This window comes from Sphaerodactylus townsendi, linkage group LG15 (genome assembly GCF_021028975.2).
Source record: "Sphaerodactylus townsendi isolate TG3544 linkage group LG15, MPM_Stown_v2.3, whole genome shotgun sequence".
Lineage (NCBI taxonomy): Eukaryota > Metazoa > Chordata > Lepidosauria > Squamata > Sphaerodactylidae > Sphaerodactylus > Sphaerodactylus townsendi.
This window is the reverse complement of record NC_059439.1, coordinates 2,918,889-2,942,852: the sequence shown is the minus strand read 5'-3', so window position 1 is coordinate 2,942,852 and position 23,964 is coordinate 2,918,889. Positions and strand designations below refer to the sequence as shown.

At 43.4% G+C, this 23,964-nt stretch overlaps 2 protein-coding genes across 4 annotated transcripts in view; both read right to left on the bottom strand.

Moving 5' to 3' along the window:
* KCNH6 (potassium voltage-gated channel subfamily H member 6) overlaps nucleotides 1–23,964 on the bottom strand; it is a 534,004-nt gene that overhangs the window by 425,387 nt on the left and 84,653 nt on the right. The gene's annotated exons all lie outside the window — the stretch shown is intronic.
* TANC2 (tetratricopeptide repeat, ankyrin repeat and coiled-coil containing 2) overlaps nucleotides 1–23,964 on the bottom strand; it is a 243,193-nt gene that overhangs the window by 198,552 nt on the left and 20,677 nt on the right. For all 3 annotated transcript variants that reach the window (XM_048516921.1, XM_048516922.1, XM_048516920.1), the window contains exon 2: nucleotides 5,219–5,315. In XM_048516921.1, coding sequence (XP_048372878.1) covers nucleotides 5,219–5,285 — 67 coding nt within the window. In that variant the 5' untranslated portion in view covers nucleotides 5,286–5,315. The remainder of the gene's footprint in view (nucleotides 1–5,218; nucleotides 5,316–23,964) is intronic.

Sequence of the window (23,964 nt, the reverse complement as noted above, 5' to 3'; positions counted from 1 at the left end):
ACTGGAACTGAGGGCAAGAACCCTCAGTTCCAGCACCCTGTAGCTAGGGCGACACAAATCAATAAAATTTGTTCCTTTTTATAAAGTTGACTTCGTTTGAGTGTGTTCAGCCTTACAAAGGGGATATCCCAGGGGTAGGGAACCTGCGGCTCTCCAGATGTTCAGGAACTACAATTCCCATCAGCCTCTGTCAGCATGGCCAATTGGCCATGCTGGTAGGGGCTGATGGGAATTGTAGTTCCTGAACATCTGGAGAGCCGCAGGTTCCCTACCCCTGGGATAGACGCACCTTAGTCTGGTGTCTCAGCTGTGGCCATTCCGTCTGGAGTGACTCTGCTAGGAGTTTAGCCTGGGCCCCTTACAGTATTGCTCCCAGCTTCATTGACACACCACCCTCACCATGTTAAGATATGCATTCAAGAGGGGATTCAAAGGGCTTAAAAGGGTGGAAAGGCATGGTGTAGTCTCAGAATGGTTAATATTGATAAATGATATACATATTAACATGAAGCTAATTTGAATAAGAGAGTAAATGAAGTTTTTTAAACTGTAAAATCTTTTTTAATAATGTTTGTGTATGGTAATGCAACAAAATAATCAATACAAGAGTGGAAGCAAATTAGCCACTTGAAATAGATGAAAAGGACACTTTTACAAATCAGCAATTTGCACAACCTTCAGTATACTTGTACTTCCTCTACTGGTTCATCATCACCACCACATAAATATTAGATCAGTTGTTACTAAAAATATTCAAGAACATTAAGCATTCAGCTGTTGGGATTAACAGGCACAATGATGCAAAACTTGCATAACAATCGTTACACCCCTACTGGTCTTTGAAAATCTGGAAAATGCATTCTTTATAGTTAAAAGCAAACCTGATCCATTTCCTTATGCACAATTATGCAAACTTAAATATTTATGCAGCAGGAAGCAGGGAGAGAAAACCAGCCTTACCTCTTGTTTGGACTGGCCCCTAGTCAGCCATGTGCCCCCCTCCATACATTATCTCAATACTAGAGGGGAAGTCCTCCTATGGATTAAAAACTGGTTGAGAAACAGGAAACAAAGAGTGGGTGTAAATGGGAAGTTCTCACAATGGAGAGATGTCGGGAGTGGTGTCCCCCAAGGATCCGTTTTGGGACTGGTGCTCTTTAACCTATTCATAAATGACCTGGAAGTAGGGGTGGGTAGCGTGGTGGCCAAGTTTGCAGATGATACCAAATTATGTAGGGTGGTGAGAACCACAAAGGATTGCGAAGAGCTCCAAGCGGACCTTGATAAATTAGGTGAGTGGGCTCAGAAATGGCAAATGCAGTTCAATGTAGCAAAATGTAAAGTGATGCACATAGGGGCAAAAAATCCAAACTTCACATACACGCTACAGGGGTCAGTGCTATCAGTCACAGACCAGGAAAGGGATTTAGGCGTCTTAGTTGATAGTTCCATGGGAATGTCAACTCAATGCATGGCAGCTGTAAAAAAGGCAAACTCTATGCTGGGGATCATTAGCAAAGGAATTGAGAATAAAACTGCAAAGATTGTCATGCCCTTATATAAAGCCGTGGTGCGACCGCACTTGGAGTACTGTATCCAGTTCTGGTCGCCGCATCTCAAAAAGGATATTGAGGAGATAGAAAAAGTGCAGAGAAGGGCAACAAGGATGATTGAGGGACTTGGAGCACCTTCCCTATGAGGAGAGGCTGCAGCGTGTGGGACTCTTTAGTTTGGAGAGGAGGCGGCTGAGGGGGGATATGATTGAAGTCTACAAAATTATGCATGGGGTAGAAAATGTTGACAGAGAGAAATTTTTCTCTCTTTCTCACAATACTAGAACCAGGGGGCATTCATTGAAAATGCTGGGGGGAAGAATTAGGACTAATAAAAGGAAACACTTCTTCACGCAACGTGTGATTGGTGTTTGGAATATGCTGCCACAGGAGGTGGTGATGGCCACTAACCTGGATAGCTTTAAAAGGGGCTTGGACAGATTTATGGAGGAGAAGTCGATTTATGGCTACCAATCTTGATCCTCCTTGATCTGAGATTGCAAATGCCTTAACAGACCAGGTGCTCGGGAGCAACAGCCGCAGAAGGCCATTGCTTTCTCATCCTGCATGTGAGCTCCCAAGGGCACCTGGTGGGCCACTGTGAGTAGCAGAGAGCTGGACTAGATGGACTTTGGTCTGATCCAGCGGGCTTGTTCTTATGTTCTTATGTTCTTATGTTCTTAGAGAGTCAGCAAACAATGGAGAGTCTGCAGACACATGGCTGGCTGTGGTGGCTGGATTTTTGATCTGAACCTGCAGGGCTAGAAAGTGGAGAGCATAAAATGCTGCTCTGCAGGGGTAAATCTGCTAACTTCACTCCTTGAAGTGCCCCCATTAAAACCAGTAGTTTCCAATTTGGCCTACCATATTTCAGTGCCTTTTATGCAAGACATTTAAGTCTCCCGTCAGGTAGCAAAGTTTTGCACGACTGCGTATTAAAAGCGCAAGTTTGTTAAAATTATTCATTTGTCACATAACATTTTGATTTGTGTTCTATACATATTTTGCAATATCATTATATATTTGTAATTTATATTGTATATGGTTTGTGGATACGGCTTACTGCCGCATTAAAATCATTCATTTAATGCCACTTATGCACAAAACATTGAAATATACAGAACTGTTATGCCATCCACACCAGGGTTCCAGGGTTCCCCAACAGAATGCTCATGAACACCATGGCACCTTCTAATACTTCCCCTGACACCCACCAAGCTTTTACAAAGTAGGCAAGGCCACTGTAAGGCAAGGGTTGTTATTGGCCGCCCTCTTTCAAATGAAAGGGTATTCCACTGAAGGATCATGAGTAAGCACCTGGACTTCCCTTAGGGTGAAGTTTCATTACCCTTCAGGACTCCCTTCTTCTCTGGAGGTGTGGGGATGGAGATATTCCATTTTGCTCTGCTTCCTATGATAGCCATTTTAGGGAGGTGCTCATCACCCTCTCTTAAAACTCCAAAGGTGCCTGCAGGCCCAATATGATTGCAGACCCCAATATATACAATGCACAGAAGAGCATAATATTCCCTTCACAAGAGCATGTTCTCTACCACAGTTGTGTAGGTCAGACTATCATTTGACAATATAACTTGAAGTTTGAAACTGGGAAGAGAAGAAAAATAAGACAACGTGAACAGAAGGAACAAACCACTGCAGGAAAGCGATTTCAACAAAACTGACTAAAAACGGACTAAAAGGGGGAGGGGGAAGGGAGTCCCCAACATAAAACTAGATGCATACCAAATTGAAGACTTGTGCTATCTAAATATCATAGAATATTTATTTGAATTCTGTCGCAGCAAAATTTCCTGCACAAAAGTATTTCCTTGAGCCCTGTTTTCACTTTCCATTCTCTCCGCAGCAAGCAAAACCACTTCTAGCATGACTTTTAATGTGCTTCACCACCAGAGAAGGTGGATTTGCCAGTGGGACCAGCTTTGCCCCGAACATCTTCCCTCACCCACGGCCAGTCTACCTAGCTCTGCCCTTCCCATTTCCTTGCACTGCATCAATGCCTTCCCTCTTGCCCCTCGGTTCGTGGTGAGTTGGCTTTTCCATCGCATAATTCAAGCAGGGTCTATTTTTGTCTCCACCCCACTTACCCCGCTCTGCTTCACATACCAACATAGATCTCTTACAAACAGAATGCTGTGCTCAATATATCTGGGCTTTTTGTAAAATAACGCTGGCAAGTTTTACCAGCATCTGAATAGAAATCTTCTCTTAAAAAAATTTTTTTAAGCATCTTTCATGCATTGCATTTGGGAATTATCAGATTTTACCCCAAATCAAATGGCAGCATGATATATTATGGTAGACTGTTATATAACTGAAGCACAAAATATTTTTTCCAAGAGCAAAGGTGGGTGTTTTTTATGTTGTGGGGTCTATTCTGCTTTTCCCCAACCTAATTTATCTAGTAAAAGACATACCTAGCTCTGACTCCAGAATGTACTTTCTCCTCCATAACTTCAGTATTTTTCCTTTTGTTGTATTGAGGTTTTTTTAGGCATTCAACATTAGTCATTTTAAAAAATCTATTCATTGCCACTTTTTGTTAAAAATAACTCCCTTTTTAAAACTTTGGAACAATTTTATTTATTTATTTATTCAGTCAGTCAACCTTTATTAGGCATTAATTATCAAGTTACATCACTCAGCTATAGGTCAGGAAACAAGACGACAAACAATAGTAATGTACAGACTCATCCTCAGCTCAAAGAGGATTATTCATACTTCTTAATTATAAAGGATGAGAACCTGGCTGACATTATAGTTATTATTTAGCAGATAAACAATCTTTTGCAACTCCAAACTATATGGTTTCCAGTCTAGCACCAGTAGAAGTAAGCTTGTTCTTAAAGACACAAAACTAGGACAATAAAATAAGGTGTGGTCCAGTCCAGTGTTGCAACAGCATTCAGACTGCATGCACAGGTTTTGTCCTGAAATGGGATTTTTAATTGCTGACTTTGTAATGTGGCGAAAGGGAGCACAATGCGTCTAGCCCAGGTAAAAGCCTGTTGCTGGCAAGACTAAGATAGTTAAATACAACCAAACAACCAATTTCAGGAAGAATTCCAAAGTGCAAAGGAGAGCAGAACTTTCTAGCTTCACCAATCAACGTCTGGTATTCTTGATCTATATTTATTAATTAAAATATTTACATCCTACCTTTCAACAAGGTTTGAGGAGGCTTACAATAATAATTAAACTCACTTCCAGTTAAAACATAGAATAAAATAACAAAACCAAATATCTCCCTCCCTCCCCTCTTAAAAGATGCCTGCCATTTAAACCCCCCTATGTGCAGGCCAAAAAAAGGGAGGGAGGGGGTTTGTGGAGTGAATGACAGCCAGCCAGCATTCTGCACAGCAAGGTGGAAAGTTTGATGGGAAACTTCCTGGTAAATGTTGCATCAACACTCTAAACAGCTAACGCTTTCTGCAACCAGGAAGGAAGTCTTTGAATCTGACCCATAATCTTGCAATGCCTAGCAAAAAATCTGGGGACTGCACAGAAATCACTGGAATACAACAAAATTTAACCATATTACTAGAAGTGATGATGTTCTACCCCATCTGGCCCATCAAACTTCTATAAACTAATTTCATTTGCACAAGTGACTGCAATTATATCAAGATACTCTTTCGTTCACTTACCACTGGATCTGTTTTTACGGTTTGATTTACCACCTGTCAGAAGCATCTTGAGACTGTTCCGGAACATGACGGTTCTTGAATCAGCACACCCCCGAAGCTGTAATAAGGTAATAAAGTACACTCTATTATTATTGTTGTTGTTAGTGTTAGTGTTCTGTTGATCAATTGTCAGCAGTGAACATGTGTGGCTCATGCAGTTACATCTACTTCAATTTGGTTGTATTTGGAATCAGGATTAAGGAGACATATCAGAGGTACCACAAAAAGATGGGTCCTCAAAAGGAAGTGAGAGAAGACAAGGAGGAATGTCTCAGCAAATATCAGAAGCAGAGAAGAAACTGGGAGAAATTTTAAGAAAGGAATTTCATCAGTATGTCATGGTAACATTGCTTGACCAGATATGACACGCAGTAGCCAAAATCAATCAGAGTTTACATATTCTCCAAAGGGGATCAGCAGCCCAAAAGCACGGGTCAAGATAACTAATGAAAACAACACTGGATGTGCAATAAAGGTTCGTTTTACTTGAGAACACAGGAGTACATTCCATGACAATTGAATGTTTCCAGCCCACAATCTTCGGAGGCTGGAAGTACGCTGATCTTTTTCTCTCCAGTTGAGGAGGGAGTTCTCACTAGTCTTCAGGTTCGAGACTTCCAAAGCAAATGGAATTAACCACGTTTTGTGCCTCTTCGGGGGATATGGGGATTTAAATGAAGGAGATCAAACAACAGAGGCCCACTTGGGAGGGCTGGGTCTAAGGAAGAGAAAGGTACAGGATTTCAGGTGTTTATGTACCAATGCCCAAAGCTTGGGTGATAAAAAGGAAGAGCTTGAAATTCTAATGAAGACAGAGGGATATGATTAGTAGACATTACAGAGATTTGGTGGGATGAGTCCCATGAGTAGAATGTACTGGTGGAGGGTTATGCGTTATTCAAGAAAAACTGAAAAGGTCAAAGAGGAGGTGGAGTGGCTTAGCAGTGTAGCGGCTAAGAGCAGGTGCATTCTAATCTGGAGGAACCAGGTTTGATTCCCCGCTCCTCCACTTGAGCTATGGAGTCTTATCTGGGAATTCAGATTAGCCTGTGCACTCCCACACACGCCAGATGGGTAACCTTGGGCTAGTCACAGCTTCTCGGAGCTCTCTCAGCCCCACCCACCTCACAGGGTGTTTGTTGTGAGAGGGGGAGGGAAAGGAGATTGTCAGCCCCTTTGAGTTTCCTACAGGAGAGAAAGGGGGAGGGGGTATAAATCCAAACTCTTCTTCTTCTCCTTTATGTGAGGAGAGGGTTTGCTTGTCAGGAAATACAGGAGGAGCAGGTGACAGCCCAGTAAAAAGGATCTGGGTGAGGATAAGGGAAGGAAGGACAAACAGAATTGTGATTGGAGTCTGCTATGAACCTCCTGACCAGGGTGAGGAGGTGAATGCTGCCCTCCTTGAACAGTTTGACAGGATATCCAAACAACATGACCTGATAGTTACAGATGGCTTCAACTTCCCTGATGTGTGCTGGGAGACAAACTCTGAAAAGCATCCACGGTCACACAAGTTCCTGACCAGCCTGGTTGACAACTTCCTTCATCAACTAGTGGAGGAAGCTACGAGGGGTTCATCCATACTCAGCTTAATATTGACCAACAGGCAAGAGATTGTAGATGGGGTGATAGGGGCCCTAGGGGGAAGTGACCATGTCCTCCTAGAATTCCTTTTGATGTGGGAGACCAAGGAAATTCAACGTCACACTTATCTGCTAGATTTTAGTAGGACAAATTTTTAATAAACTCAGAGATATGAGAACATAAGAACATAAGAACGAGCCTGCTGGATCAGACCAGAGTCCATCTAGTCCAGCACTCTGCTACTCGCAGTGGCCCACCAGGTGCCTTTGGGAGCTCACAGGCAGGATGTGAATGCAATGGCCTTCTGCGGCTGCTGCTCCCAAGCACCTGGTCTGCTAAGGCATTTGCAACCTCAGATCAAGGAGGATCAAGATTGGTAGCCAGAGATCGACTTCTCCTCCATAAATCTGTCCCCTTTTAAAGCTATCCAGGTTAGTGGCCATCACCCCCTCCTGTGGCAGCATATTCCAAACACCAATCACACGTTGCGTGAAGAAATGTTTCCTTTTATTAGTCCTAATTCTTCCCCCCAGCAGAGTCATTCCTTGGGCAAGACAGCTGGAAGTGAACAGAGTGAGTCAAGGGTGGGCTCTCCTAAAACAAGAGCTCTTGCAACCTCAAGCCATCACTTTCCCAACAGACAGAGACATAATAGGGGACCCAAGAAGCCAATGTGGATGAACAGAGAACTCCATGATAAGCTCAAGAAGAAAAAGGAAACGTTCAAAAAATGGAAGGGTGGGAATATTTCTAAAGAAAAGTATCTGCAAGTTGCTAGGTCAGTCATCAGGGAGGTCAAAGCTCACAGTGAGCTGATGCTGGCCAGGAAGGCTCGCTACAGCAAGAAACACTTCTCCAGATATGTATGGAGCAAATGCAAGATAAATGAGGCAATAGGCCCAATGTTATGTAAAATGGAGATATTCTGACAGAGGCGTTCCTCCCATTGGGCAAAGTGGGCAGTTGCGCCCTCTTGTGGGGGGTGCAAAAACTGCAGGTTTGTTTGTGGGGTTTTTTTGTATTTTCAGTGTTTTTCCGTTTTTGGCCTGCAGAATTTTTAGGCTAGCACCTCAAAGGGAGAATCTGGGGTCCCCAGTTTAAATAACATTGAAAATGATGCTGTTTCCCCCAATTGGGGGTACTGGATACAACACCATAAAATGTTTTCATAGCAGTAATAAAACATTTTGAAAGCATTTTGAAAATGTTTTCAAAAAAATGTTTCTGCTGTGTGGCATGGCCCATTGCTGTTTTTCAGATTTGTGAGTTGGGGCATGTTCTATAACAGTGGTGGTTAACCTGTGGCACTCCAGATGTTCATGGACTACACTTCCCATAAACCCCTGGCAGGAGCTGATGGGAATTGTAGTCCATGAACATCTGGAGTGCCATAGGTTCGCCACCACGGTTCTATAATGTGATGGTGACTTTTAAACGACCTGGTGGAAAAAATCATTGTATGCTCATGGTGGGAGAGGGTGGCCGCCCATGGGAGGGGGGGGCATCAAACTCAGGTTTTGCCCAGGGCTCCAGTTTGCTTAGGACTAGGTACACTACTGCTGACAGAGGACAAGGAGAAAGCAAAAGGCTTGATGCCTATTTTGTCTCAGGTTTTTTCCCTGAAAAAGAGAACAGGCTCATGTAGAGATGGTAGTAGGCAAGGCACATCATCCAGGCTGCTGGTTGACATGGACGGCAAATTAGGTGAGAAGCACTTGCCTGAGGACAAATCCCCCGGGTATGCAGACGGTATGCACCCAAGAAAGAACTTCCTAGAGAGCTTGCTGAGCCTTTGCCCATCATCTTCCAAACCACTTGATGGATGGGAGATGTGCCACAGGATTGGAAGGAAAACGCTATCCCCATTTTTAAAAAAGGGAGCAGGGATGACCCAGGAAACTACAGATGAGTCAGTCTGACCTCTGTCCCAGGGAAGATTCTGGCTCCGATTTTAAAGGAATCAATCTGTAAGCTTCTGAAGGGTAACTTGGGTGATTCAGAGAAGTCAGCACGGATTTGTCCACAACAGGTACTGCCAGACCAGCCTGGTTTCCTTCTACAATCAAATGATGAGCTTACTGTATCAAGGGAACATTGTCACTGTTGTTTACCTGGAATTCAGTAAAGCCTTCGACAATACATTCAGTAAAGCCTTTGGCAGGGCTCCCCATGATGTCCTGATCAGTAAACTGGAGGATCCTAGATCAACCCTCTAACCACTATATCACATTGGTCTGTTGATGTTTTCTGGAAATACATTCCTGTTCATTGTACCATGATAATGCTGGTCAAATTAGCAATTGGAGAACATTGTGCTCCACTGTGATCTTGGGGTTTATCAACAGAGGCATAACATCTAAATCACAAGATGTCATAGTCCCACTCTACACTGCATTGGTCAGGCCTTACCGGTAGGATTGTGTATATTTCTGGAGGCCTCACTTCAAAAAGAATGTGAACAGAATGCAGGGGTGCAGAGGAGAGCAACGGTGATGATCAGGAGCCTGGAGACCAAATCCTACGAGGAAAGGCTGAGGGATTTGGGAATGTTTGTCTGGAGAAGAGGATGTTGAGGAGGGACATGATTGCTCTCTTAAAGTATTTGAAGGGCTGTTTAGAGGAGGGCAGGAAACTGTTTCGTTGGCAGCAGAGGATAGGATTCACAAAAATGGGTATAAATTATGGGCAGAAAGGTTCCGATATTAGGGAAAGAAATTTACAGTAAGAGTTGTGCAACAGTGGAATCAGCTGATAGGGGAATCAATGACAGACTTTAAGCAGCAGCCGGACAAACACTTGTCTGGGATGCTCCAGGCTGATCCTGCATTTAGCAGAGGGTTGCACTAGATGGCTTGTATGGCCCCTCCCAACTCTATGATTCTAACACTGCACCCAACTTTGCTCTTAGAAAAGCAAGTCAGAGAAGTATAATTTCAGTTTTTCATATCAGCTGCACAAGATGGCTCCCTATTTTGATGGTGCTACCCTTGCCAGTCACTTTAAACTCAAGGCAGCCCCTGAAAACTATTCAGAAACTACAGCTAGTATAGACCATGACTGTTAGATTATGATTTGAACCAGTATGATCATATTACACTGGTGTTTCAGCAGCTTCACTGGTTACCTATTTATTTCTGTAATAATTCAAAATGCTGGTTGTTACCTTTAAAGCTCTTCGCAGCCTACAAACTGCATATCTAAAGGACTACCTTTCCTCATACAATTCCATGCACCACCTATTGTCATCATGTACCTCACTTCTGACAGTTTTCCTCAGTTTGGGAGGCTCATTCAACTCCAGTCAGTGCATGTTCCTTTTCAGTGACTGCACCTGCATTTTGGAAAAGCCAGCCAGACATGGAACGGAAAGTGCCTACACTTTCCTCCTTCCCAAAAAAGGTGTGCAGAAGTGTTCCAATTCACCTTTAGCAGAAATAATTATGATCTCAGGCAGTCAGTAGTGACATCATTTTTGTGTGATGCGTTTTATGTGTTTGAATTATGGTTTATAATTGTGTACATTTTTCCACCCACTTCAGGCATTGCGGAAAAGTGGATATAAATATTTTAAATAAATATAAATAAATCAGGGGTATGATCAGGCAGGACAGGAATGTGAAGCTATGGTTGCATCAAACATAAAGATCAGGGAGACTCCCATCTGAAGAACCTCCAAGTGTCTCCACGCTTGAAGTCCAAAATGTCCTTTCAGTCCTCATTACTCATGAAGAAAACAGAGTACACACTGAAGAATTTTTAATGTGGTAGAATAGATTAAGTCAAACTAGATTATTCACTCTGCTTTTATCTGCTGCTGCTTGATAGAACAATGAGAGATTGAAGAAATCTGTCTTGTGGGAAACTAGAGGATTCAGTGGAACATCTGAGGGTGATATGCCCTAGGCCAGGGGTGGCCAACCTATGGCACTCCAGATGTTAATGGACTGCAATTCCCATCAGCCCCTGCCAGCATGGCCAATATATAAATAAGGTGAACTTTTCGATACCTGCCATTTAGGGCTTTACAAGTTAAAAAAAATTAATGCCTTGAATTGGGCTTGGTAGCAAATTGGCAGCCAGTGCAGTTCTTCTATGACTGATGTGATGTGCATCTGGCCAGCAGTCCGCATTAGCAGTCTTGCTGCCACATTCTGCACTAGCTGCATCTTCAAGGGCAGCCCCACATAAAGCGCATTACAATAGACCAATCTGGAGATTACCAGAATATGGGTTACTGTGACCAAATTGTCTCCGTGCAGAAGGGGGTGTAGCTGGCAAACCAGCCAGGGCTGGACATAGGTACTCCAGGCCACTACTTCCACCTGAGCTTCAAGTCTCACAGCAGAGTCCCTGAGCATCCTCAGATTTCACACTTGTCCCTTCCAGGACAGTAGAGCACTGTCAAATGCAGGATGTCTCCCCACTTCACAGACCCAAGAGCCAGACACACGGCAGCTCTGTCTTGTCATGATCCAGCCTCCAAGTACCTTTCAAGAACACTGACTGCCTTTCCTAATTCAGATGGTATGGATAGACCTGCCAGAGGATTAAAGCCGTCTATATCACTCCACAATTAGCTAGAGCATGGGTGTCAAACTCGCAGCCCTCCAGATGTTATGGACTACAGTTCCCATCATCCCCTGCCAGCACCGTGCTGGCAGGGGATGATGGGAACTGTGGTCCATAACATCTGGAGGGCGTGAGTTTGACACCTGTGAGCTAGAGGATCTTTTATCTCCTGTCAATGTTTGTCCTTTTCCCCAAAAAACTTTCTCCTCAGCGTCATAGTGAAATAATACAGACACATTCAAACTTACAGCTGTTTGCTGGATACCTGTCAACGTTTGACCCAAAACTGGAAGAAGTGGCCCCTTTGAGTATGACAGCAGTTGTGGGAGCAGGATTAACAGCAAGCTGGCAATGTGAATTTGCTCATTGCAGCTGATTGCACAGAAGAGTGAAATCTGCAACTGGACTGCATGCCAGCAGATGCCCCCCTATCTGTACACTGCTGGTCAATTAAAAGCATTCCAAGTCAGCATTAAGCATTCTGAGCATTTCACTGTGAACACAATCACAGGCAAACAACTACATGCACGATTGAGTCATCCTGACTTGAACATTCAGCTGCACAGCAGTCTTCATAAACAAGTTCTGCTTCGTTGTGTCTTGCAGGCACTATTGCAACTGCACAGAACAGGAATTCCACCAGATGGTCAGGTAACATCACTAAAGGACACAGATTCCTCATTCTACCCCCCCTCCCCCTTTGTGCCTGTGCAATAGGAAGCGTCATTTAAATGATCTGCACTACATATCTTGCCTGCAATAGGCAGCTGTGCGGGTGACATCTTTGGTGTGGTGGTGTTGGTTTGACTCTTATTGTACCCTGCTCTTAACATTTTTCCACAAATACATGCCTTTTATGGTAACTGGTTAAGTTCTTCTCAATCAGACAGGCAATGGCTCCTTTCTTCTCGTCACAAGATACTGCCCCATTTCTATGCTGCCAAGTCTACTTCTCTGCTTCACCTTCCTCCCTCATTCTTTGTTTGTGTTTTATTACCTGATCCCCCCCCCCCCATTTTTTCATCCTTCCTTTTTCCCCCTCCTCTTTTTTGGTCTATGGAAGAGCGTGGGGTTTATGGGAGGGAAATATTGTCTTATACTGCTTTATAGTAAGTGTTGTATACTGTTTATTTAAATAAACTCTAAATAAAAAAGAAGACCCTGAGGAGAAGCTAGCACCCCTTTTCCTGAAGTCAGCACTATTATCAGTCCTGCATATCGATAGACTAAAACATAATCCATGCATATACTGCTCAAACACCTGGCAAGTGGTGATTGGTAAGTGCATGGGAGAGACTGCCAAGATACTTCAGATTGTAAGAGCAAAATATCTACTTAGTTAAACATTAGAGAGAGAGAGAGAGACACACACACACACACACACACACACACACACCCGGCCGCCCTGCAATCTTCACAGTGGAATACTGTCTCTTTTTCAAAAGGACATTGTGTGCAGTGTCCATTAGCACACCTGCCTCTGGAACAGTATCGCAAAGGTAAGTTTCTCATCTCACTCTATTGCTGGTACACATCTGTCTAGATCAGGGGTGGGCAATTATTTTTCCATGGGGCCGCATAAGAAACAGAAAATATTGTGGAGGGCCGGGCCAAAAGGCTGAACTCAATTCTGCATAATAGGGGCTGATAAGTGACAGACAGGTACACAGATCAACTTGGAATCAGTGGCAACAGTTCTGCATACAACATTATTTGGCACAAAGAATCACAGGCTTAACCTACCTGCATAGTTGTCCCCTGTGACAATCAAGCAAGTGGGGAGACTTAAGTCCCTTGACCTACTTTTTTCATCAACTGGTGCTTTTGAAAGCCCCGCAGAAGCCGGTTGCCTTGGTTGCCAGCTTCTGCGGGGCTTTCAAAAGCGCCTCGCTCCCCAGCAAGGCAGGGGGGGCGAGGCACTTTTGAGAGGCGCTTTTGAAAGCCCCGCAGAAGCCGGCAGCCAAGGCAACCGGCTTCTGCGGGGCTTTCAAAGGAGGGGAACGCCCCAGAAGCCACTGTGCGAGGGGAGTGGCCTTTCTCAGAGGCCCTTTCCGGCGCAGTGGCAAGGTGAGGGGGGAAGGGGGAGGGTTAGAGGAAGAATGAGCAGCGCGGTTCTAAACAGGTCCTCTTAGGCCAGGGCCAGGTCTGTCATACAGGCCAGTCAGGGTCATCCGGTGGGCCAGATGTGGCCTGCGGGCCGTATAATGCCCAGGTCTGGTCTAGATGCTTCTTGGTCAGAAGAAGCATCTCCAGCTCTCATGGATCCATTCTCAATTCTCCTCATTGGTTCGGGATGGACTTCTGCCTTAGGTCACCACTGCATTTTCTGGTCTAGGCATTTGCTTCTGATCACTTTTCACCACTGGTTGTTCTGGCCTGGGCACTTGCTACCATCACTAGCCTGCCACTCACACCAGGATAAAGAATCTGCAACAGCATTATCTGCCTTTTAGGTGCTGGATGTTAAGACTGTATTTGTGAATACACCAAGAACACTTATGCAATAATCTCTAACATTTATTTTACCTCATTCCTAATATTACTTAACACCTCTCACTTTGCTCTTTGTTACTACCTGAATTGGTAAGTGATTGCCCATGTCAACCTTGTGCTTGGCCAGAGTAGATTTGCCAGGCTTTGGAAAAACACAGTGTGAAATGAGTAAAATTTGTCGCATAAGTGCTTTCATATTCAGCTCTTTGTCTGGGAATCATTTGATCTGTTGGGCAGTACTTTCCTCTTTTGCCTCTTGCATTAAGTCTTTTAACAGGTTTTCGTATAAATCTCTTAACGGTGGTATACAGGTCACTGTTTACCCTACTGTAATAGGGTTTAAGTGCACTGATGTGGATTACTTTCCATTGCTTACTGATACTTAGCTTTACTGGTGGAATTATACTGTTGTACTCTTGGAAGCTTTTATTTGAGTCACTACGATATAGTAGTTGAGAGTTTTAAATAAAGGCTCGATTTAATAAAGGTGTATTAGGAATTGATTAAAAAAACCTCAAATTTTAACTTAGGGGTAAGGCTTTAGTTTCTTGTTAATGAGGCATCTATGCCCCCCCGGCTCCAGGTGCCTTAGTTAACCTGGGTGCTATGACCTGGAGTTCTAGACTGCCAGAACATGGAACCTCCAACCAAGAGCTGTTGACACGTCAAAGAGTATGTTTTCCCTTTCAGTTGTAAATGGTACTCTCTATCTGGAAAAGAGAACCTTTGCTAGTCTTCCTGTCACAGGGATGATAGTGTCCTCTTCCATCACCATAACTCTCACAGTGTCTCTTGCCTGTCTACCTTTCATCCACAACAAATGGATAGGACAACCTTTCTTCCCAGTCACTGGGGTTGGTTTATACATAAGCCTTTGTCACATGTGTCAGAACCCCATTAAATTTTTCTGACAGGCCATCAACTGGAAGATGGTTTTTAAACCCTTTATCACACAGCATTCCCACACAGCATGCATCACTTCAGATAAAAACGCTGTGACTTGATCTGATAGTATTTCAGGGTGGAAACCCAAGCAGAGGAATATTCTTAATAAGGCTTCTGCATCTGATTTCACATCCACAGGCCTTTTGAATTTGCATAACAGGAGGTGAAACCTATTCCCATCAGTTTGAATCTCAGCACTCTCTAGTAGAGTTTGGCAGAGGTCCCGCCATATCTATGGCCACTCTATAGAAGTATATAAGTGTCTGAGAGGAGCTTTAACATTGTGCTCATGCTTCCTAATTTTTTTTTTTTTCATACGTCACAATGTTGACAGAAAGCCTTGGTTTGAAGGGCTGTCCCTTACAGGAGGACAGGACTGTTGGCAGCTGAGGAGAGGACTCACAATAATGGATATCAATTGCAGGTGAAAAGGTACTGGCTGGATATTGGGGAAGGGGGGGAATTATGGTAAGAGTACGCTGGACAAACACTTGTCAGGAATTCTTTAGGGCTGGACCAAATGGGGAATGGCCCCTTCCAATTCTATGATTCCATAATCAGGTTAATTGAAGTTCTAATGTCCAAAAAGGCTAATAAGTTTTTTTCTATTCTATTGTACTTTCCCCCCAAAGCTCTGAATCCAAAGGTGTGCTGTTATTCAGATATCACATACATATGATTTCTCAGTGTCTCTGTTTCTGGCATCCTCATGGGACTGTATGGGTTCCCTGGTTGCTGAAATGAAGATGGCAAGGGCCTCTGGCTAACACTCTTACCAGAGGTTGTCCTAGCCATCCTCACCCTAAGCTAAAAGCTAACTGCTTATGTCATGTTGTAAGACAGACATTTATACAGTGCTCCCTTTTTCCTCACCCATATCTGTCCCACACTTAGTCCAGTATCCTAGAGTGATTCACCCCTTTAGGAAAATGGTTATTTTCAGATTCCTTCTCTCTCTCCCCTCCTGTCCTCAAATTTTAAATAGCTTAAAGGAATATGGGCTTTGTATTCCCGTGTCAATCCTTTCCATTCGTTTGTCTGCTCACTCTGCTGCTTGTGCAACATCATAATACAACTTGTCTTTCGCAAAACTGACCCTGGAATGAGATTCCCAACCCTACTCTTTTGAGAGTACATATACTCTTTTTGAGAACACAGCACTTTTTCTTTCTACTGATCGAAGCCAAATGTACTCTTTTTAAAATAACAAAATGACAAATCAGGTTAACTAACCTATTATTCATGTTCGCTATTTATTTAAACATTATGCTTGCACTCTGTTGTTAATAGCTGGTAACAACCACATTGTTGTTGCCAGTGACATCTGTGCATGGAATCAGAAAGCCAAAACACATGACCTTTGTGTACCACTTTGCAGTTGATGAGTTTGTAACTTTTTAAAACTTTTTTTTTACTTTTACAGTTTATTTCTATTAACAGGTTTAGAATTTAGGGCCTGAATAGCAAAAGTTCACACAGCATGAGCATGAGCAGTTAGTTGTTCACATACTACCAACTACAAGAGCCCCCCCCCTCCCCCCGTCAGACTGGCCTGCAACAGGACAGATCCACAGGTTAAAAAAGGGAACTGTTAATTTCTTTACAAGGTCCAATAAAAAAAAAACTGCTGGCTGAATATCCCCTTTTAGAATTGTTATAAAGAAAGGGTCTGTTAAATTGTTATTAAGAGTTGTGATTAAATATATAGTTTAAAACTCTTTCTTCCAGGAGTCAGTGCGGCTTGCAGCAGGGGAGAGGAGACTTGACCAAGGGAGCTGATATTTTGTTAATGGCTAAATATAACTTCAAAGAATTTGATTGCTTACGATTTTACAATTATTGTACAGGGAACAAAAAATTGTTAGCCAAAGTTTGAAGTAAGGCAAAATAGTAATGTAATTAAAATGTTATATTTACATAACATAACATGTTATATTTACACATTTACATAATTACTTTTCAGGGCCACATCTAGGAGGCGAAGAGGGAGCTGTCCCAGGCAGCACTCAGCTGGAGGGCAGTTTGTGCACACGTGAAGCTGTGGTACGGAAGGCTGGCATTCAATCTGCATGGGCTCTGCCCAGCCTCCTCTCCCTTCCCGCAGGCTCCAGATCAATGCAGGCGTTTCCTTCGTGCTCGCCTGCCTCCTCTCCCTCCAGTGCTGGGGTTCTCCTTTCAGCACCCCCCTCCCCCTCCAAGCCCAAGGCTCGTTTTGCAACAAGAGAGGGAAGAGGACAGGGCCAGGCAGGTCTCTGGGTTTGGCACTGGCTCACAGCTGCTCCAAGGAGTTTGCAAGCGACAGATGGAGTTCCCCTCCTAAAGTGCTGTGTGGAGCCCAGCATCGAGAATGACGAGGCTGGCAAAGTCCCAAAGATTACAAAGCCATTTGATCTGCTTCCCACCTGGCTCTTTTTGCTGCATGAACTTTTTTCCAAGGCAGGTGACACCAGGCTGGCAGAGGAGTGGACATGTCTCGGGGCACAGAAAGGGAGTGAGGACGCACTCGCTCTGGAACTACGGAGATGCAAACTGGGAGCATCCCTTCTCCAGTGCTTGGCACAAACTTGATGCTCTCTGCAGTTTTTCTTTTTAAAATAGTTTCAGGAATGGATCCTTTGGCAGTTCACATTTGCCATGCTGCACATTCTAATTGCATCCGGCACACTGCACATGAAGCGCTTCCCTTCTACCTCTTGCTCTCCCAATTCATATCACAACCAGTGTTGCCTGAAAGCAAGGAAGGACCACGACTGTGAAGTACAGTCACAGAAGTACATGCAGAAAGTTCCAGATTCAATCCTCGACATCTCCCATCCTAACTCAGATCCTAGCTAATGAGAAAGAACTCTGCCTCAGACTCTGGAGGGCTGAGCTGACAGGACTGACTTTGAAGGGTCCAATTCAATCAATGGCAGCACTATGAGTCCAACCAAAGACTCTGCAGATGAGCATGCAAAAAGATCCTGCTGTGCAGGTGGGTTCCCACAGTCTGTGGGAGGGGGCAGTGAGGTCAACCAATGTTTGTACAGAAGAAGGCATCCCTGACCTTTTTGTTTACTTACTTAGATTTAGATCTAGATCAGGGGTAGGGAACCTGCGGCTCTCCAGATGTTCAGGAACTACAATTCCCATCAGCCTCTGTCAGCATGGCCAATTGGCCATGCTGGTAGGGGCTGATGGGAATTGTAGTTCCTGAACATCTGGAGAGCCGCAGGTTCCCTACCCCTGATCTAGATCCTCAAACCTTGCAGAGGAAGGAAGTCCAAAGATCAAATAGGACAGAAATGAGAATGCTGAGGAGCAGCATTTATTCCTGAAGTCCAACACAGACAAACAATAGATAGAATGCAAATGTGTAAGTATTCATTAACAATTCAGAGGGCAACACAATGTACTCTAGCGTTGAACAGAATTGTTGATTATATATGTATATTATGTAAGTTGATTATATAATGTACATGTGCATATATATTATACACAGGCACATACACAGGCACACACAAAAAAATAATGCGTGGCATCGTTTTGTATTCCCCCCTTAAATAAAATGTACATCCAGCCCTGTTATCGATCTCTTTCATTGTATGTTTTTTGAAATAGGACTTCCATATAGATGGTTACCTACTTTAATTTGCGATTTAATTTGATTCCTGTGATGATACTAATTGAAGATTCTGACCATTCAATGAAAAAAATTACACTTCTATCAATAAAGCATTATGTCCCAGAAATTGTTTTATTTTACTGAACGTCTCCGACACTTTACACACAAAAATTATGCCAGCGCACAGTTCATCATCTTCTTCTAAAGACTATAGTTGTGTAGCCTTTTCTTATAATCCAGAGAACCCTGACCCTACACTACAGTGAAGTTGGGATAAGAACTGGTCAAATATAATTCAATCCTGCATTTTTTCCCTCCTGCTTGATGAAGGTATCCATTTGTCAAAAAGATTTCCCCTTTCCCTACCAAAGGCTACACAAGACTTCCCAGACTGAATCTCTTTCAGAAATTATCAGGTCCTCACTCGAAGCTATCATATACCCTGGCTGTATAAAATCTTCATATTTTCCTGCTTTGTCTGAGGGCAAACTTTCATACACTTCTGCCAATTCCCTCCTTATGAGGCTGGGTAGATATTTCCTGAAATGTGTGGAAGGAATGTTCCAATTTGGAGCAGTTTTCTAAAAAGTAGTCAAGAAAATCTGGGGATCTTCCACAACCACGTAAGAAGTTAAAATCTTTGGGCATTAACCCTGGAGCGTTTAGACCCTCAATTTCAACTCTCTTTCTCTAGTTCTAGCTGTTTTTCCCACCACATGCCCTTGTATTTCAGCTTATTCATATCACAATTTAATTTCTCTGCTTCAGTTCTAATTCTTATTTCCTCACATCTACATGTCTTTTTTCCTCACATCTATGTTTCTCTTTTTCTCTTTTTATTTGGTGTTTTAGAATCTCTAAAAATTCTAAGGATGTAGAAAATACCTCAGAACATAAGCTTCTCTACATTACCAATCCTCAACATCGGTGTCTTATTAGAGAATCTACCGATTTTCTGTCATGAGGGATTCCAAACTCTGTACGCTTTTCAATTAAAGCCTTTCTTCATTCCAACAAACGCTGCCATTTCTACGTGTTGTACCTTTTTGAAATTCTCAGTTCACCATCCACACTACAATAATCCCTCTCAAGTCAATATTATCTCAAGCTGATATGCTAATGATGCCACTATCTGTAACATGTTGTCCCTTTTTGAAATCATCTGTATTGCAAGACCTGTAATAGCACCTCTCTGTAATGCTCTGAAATGGTATTACGCTGCCTCTTTGATTTCCTTAAGTGTTCCCTAATGATTTTCACTGCCACCAGAGGCTCTCGCTTGAGACCTCTTAGTACAGTGGTGGCGAACCTTTGGCACTCCAGCTGGATTGGCCATGCTGGCAGGGGCTGATGGGAATTGTAGTCCATAACATCTGGAGTGCCAAAGGTTTGCCACCACGGTCTTAGTATAACCCAAGGAACAGGATAGCTTAAAGACCCATCTGGGGGAAGGGATCCCCCGCTGGAGCTGGCACAAGGGGCAAATGAACTGATGGAGGGGGGACTTACCCTGGCAGCTGGGTGTTGTGCAGCTCTGCAGCACCTAAGCTGAAAGTCATTACCATCACCCAGGCCCACCGGCACAAAACACTGTGCAGGCACGGCCAGTGGTGGGTCTGGGGGTCCCTTGCGCCAGTGGAGATATGCCATGTTTTCTGTGGCATGTCTCTATTCTTCCCTATGGGGGAATCTCAGAGCTTTCTCCCCTTTTTTTATGTTTTGAGATTCCCGTGCTGTGGGAAAGCCCTTTGGAGGGGGCAGGGCAGCGTGGCTCCCCTGCCCACCAGCCCCCTCTGGATGGGGCTCTTAGTTCAAGTTCAAAGACCTTTATTAGGCATTAAAACATAGCAGAACTAAGTAATCGGCTCTTAGTTATATTTGCAGGAATGACATCACAGTGTGTAGGGATGGTGGTTAGGTAAAACGGGATCCTTTATTTTAAACAGAACAGCTGTGCAGGTCTCCTTTCTAAAAGTTCCTAAACAGACCTATATATAAAGGCTTATTTCACTCACTTGCCACTTAAGCTAATATTGTTGTTGCATGGAGACACTGCAAGGTGGTTGTTTTTTTTAAAGGAGAGCAGTATATACTGGCAGAGACTGAAAATCAACCAATTTTCTGCTTCTCTAAGATGGTGGAAAATGTACTCAGCCTTCAAAATGATGCCCTCAAGTTCCATATAGGAAAAAATCTTTATGGTGAATTTCCAGTTCCGTTCAGTGATACTATTCGTGTTATGTGTCTTAATCTATTTGAGGCTTTAGCCCAGGAGTCTGCAACCTGCGGCTCGCCAGATGTTCATGGACTACAATTGGCCATGCTGGCAGGGGCTGATGGGATTTGTAGTCCATGGACATCTGGAGATCAGGTGACTGTGTATGGCAGAGAGTTAGACTTGATGGCCCTTGTGATCTCTTCCAACTCTATGATTCTAGGACTGGCAGTGTGTAAGAGCTAATGACTAAGTTAATTTATTAGAGTCGAGTGAAATTTCTGCTTTTTCAAATAAGCTCAAGAAAGAAAAAAAGCACATTAACTATACTTATAGACTATTCATTTTACTTTTTGCCACTATTTGCTGTTTGATCTTTGTTTATGTTGAAAATGCAATGGAAAGCAGATTACAGTCATAGAAAGGGTCTGCATTGACGTTTTTATTTTTTAAAATGTGCATGTTAGAGATCTTTGGTGGTTTCCGCACATTTCCGCTTGTGGGCTTGCATCGGCATGATTCGCATGAAAGGCCCCACAGGCTGCACAGCTGACGGGGCATGCTCCACACAGCCGCACAGCCCCCCAAACCTTTTCCTGCCTTTTGTCGCTGGGAGGAGGGAAGGGGACACGCCCCCTGGCCAGAGCGACAACTGAAGCGACAGAGGCAAGGAGGCGTGTCCCCTTCCCTCCTCAGAGCAACACAAGGCAGGGAAAAGGTAAGTAGCAGTTCAGGAGCACCACGGGAATATGCCGGCCTCCACCCGCTGCTGTTCGCTCGGCAACAGGTGGCACCGGCGTATTCCAAAAAACTCGCCCCCCCCCCCCAAGCAAGTTTCAGAAGCGGCATCTTCACGCCACTTCAGGGGAGCCAGGACGGCGCTGCTGTGATGCAGCAGCACCTCCTGTGCGAACAGTGCCCCAGGGACCATTTTTTTCTGTCCCTGGAGCGCTGTTGTTTCCCCGTGTGGAAATGCCATAGAAAATGGTGGCAGAATAAACATACCCTGTCGCGAAACCTTTGTTTTATTCCTAGTAGGATATATCATGCAACATTAAGTATTGACTTGATCTTTCTTTATAGAAATATTATGGCAGTTTTTCCTCTTTGATTTCTGCTACATGTTATCTAATAGTAATGTGAAACTCTGTGCATTTAATGTTTTTAAGATTCAGGCCTTGAAACATTTTATTTGGATTTTTACCTGCCCTTTGACTTCTTCGGGCTCTCTTTCACTTACTCGTGATAAAAACATAATAGTAGCCCTTTATTTTTTTAAAAAAGTGTGGTTTCTGTGCCACAAAGGCAAGTTTCATGGTGATGACTAGATTTGGACAGAATAATACTTTATCTCTGCAACAGCTGGGTCTGACTTTCTCAAAATCTGAAATTCACCATCAATTTGCAAGGCCTTAAAACCAGGTTTGATGTGCACTTGTCAGAAATTGACTAGATGTCATTCCTTTAACCAACTGATCCAACTAATAAAATGATTTTGTTTACTCTAAGGGAACAAGGAAACATCTGAGGCATAAATGTTTCTGGCAGGGAAAGCTTTGGCCAGATTTCCCCCCCTTCCCAGAAGATGTGTCATTGTCTGGAGAAGATTCCTAACAAAGTTTGCTTGAGAAGTGAATGTGGTTTGGTATCAAAGGACAATCAAGCCACCATAGTTCTGGCGGGTGAGCTGTTCAGCCTTCTCTGTTCTTTGCCTGCATATTTTCTTTATCTTCATCCTCCATTTCCCTGCTTCACAGGAGGGCTTTCCTGCATCCTGCCTATCAGACAAGCTTTGAGGAGCAACAGATGCAAGTGAAGGAAGGCCTGTAAGCTGCACAGAAGATGAACAGTTTCTTGCAGCCCAAACAGTTCCCAAAAAGGAGACTGCAGTACATACCAATTAGTAGTGCCGTTATTATGCAGAGCTGAGCATCTGTACATAAGCACTCCCCAGCCAGCACTAGCAATCTTCCCTCCCCCTTGGCCTAAATCTGAGGAATGGTAATTCCAAGGAGGAATTGAGGCCTGAGGCTGAAGCACTATAGCCAGCAGACCAGCTCTAGAGAGAGCCCCAGTTGTATGACAGCTTCTCCTGCCAGATGTGGGAGCACCCAGTGGAGAGGCAGCTGCCATGGTGCTGCTGCCGCCATGTTGACTACCATGCTTCTGCCTTACCAGTTGGCTGAAGTTCCTCCTTGCCAAGCTTCATAGGATTGGGGGTGGGGGGTGGGGTGGCTGTTCTAGGCACTATGAGAAAATTTTAAGCCATGTAAACTTGGCTGCTGAAATTTGTGTGTTATGTTTGGGCACTCTTGTTTTGTCCTCTGCAGACATTTTATTTAGTCGTATTTTAAGCCACTGCAAGGAGTCTGTGGAATTTCATCATTTCTTGCCACCAATCATTTGAGTATGATTCATGCCAGCTGCCTTCACCATTCTTAGTGCCTTTGACAGAGATACTTATTGGAGTTCAGAACACTTGGTTTAGGAGAACCTTTTATTAGCCTTAAAAGGCATAAAGGGAGGTGGGGGTTCAATTATGATTAATTTTTATGATTTTGTTCATGCAATTGGGAGCGTGATATTATCTGGCAATCCTTTTGAGTGATAACCACAGTGTGAAATGGATGAATAATTTTGCAGACTGTATGGAAGTGATTTCCAAGGCAGCATTGCTGATGATTTTTCACAGAAGAAATATAATTAATGCTTCTATAAGCATATTCCTAAACTTGATGGCAGAGCAATTAAAAATAACTTATGTGAAGTTCTTATGTTTTGGTTCTAGATTGATAACATTTTTCTAAAACCATCTTGAACTGTCTGATATTGAAGTTCTGTAATATTGGTCCTATTACTTGTCAGTTGTGAATTCTCAAGATAACTATCACTAACAGATGTTGATGGCTGTAGAAAAATATAGCTTTAATATCTTATGTCCAAGTTTCCTCTTGTATGTTATGTAAGTATATTTTGTTCCTCATGTGAGATAGCGCAGGAAGAACTGTTTGTTGTGAATGGAATTCTGAAGTGAGATCATATTTTGTGTTTTCTATTTTCCATTTTAAAACAGAAGAACAATATTCTGGACACCGCAACTGCTTGTAACACTGTTGATTAAAATAATGTATTTCTGGACCAGATGGCCAGTTCAGAAATTACTAACATTAGGCCCTTGCTCCAGGTAGCCTGTCTGGCATCTACTAGAACTTATGCTTATTTATAATAATTTCCACCCTATGGAGTGGACTGCAAGAGGAGGTGAAAGGAGGCACCCTCTTTAAAAGATCTGAAAAG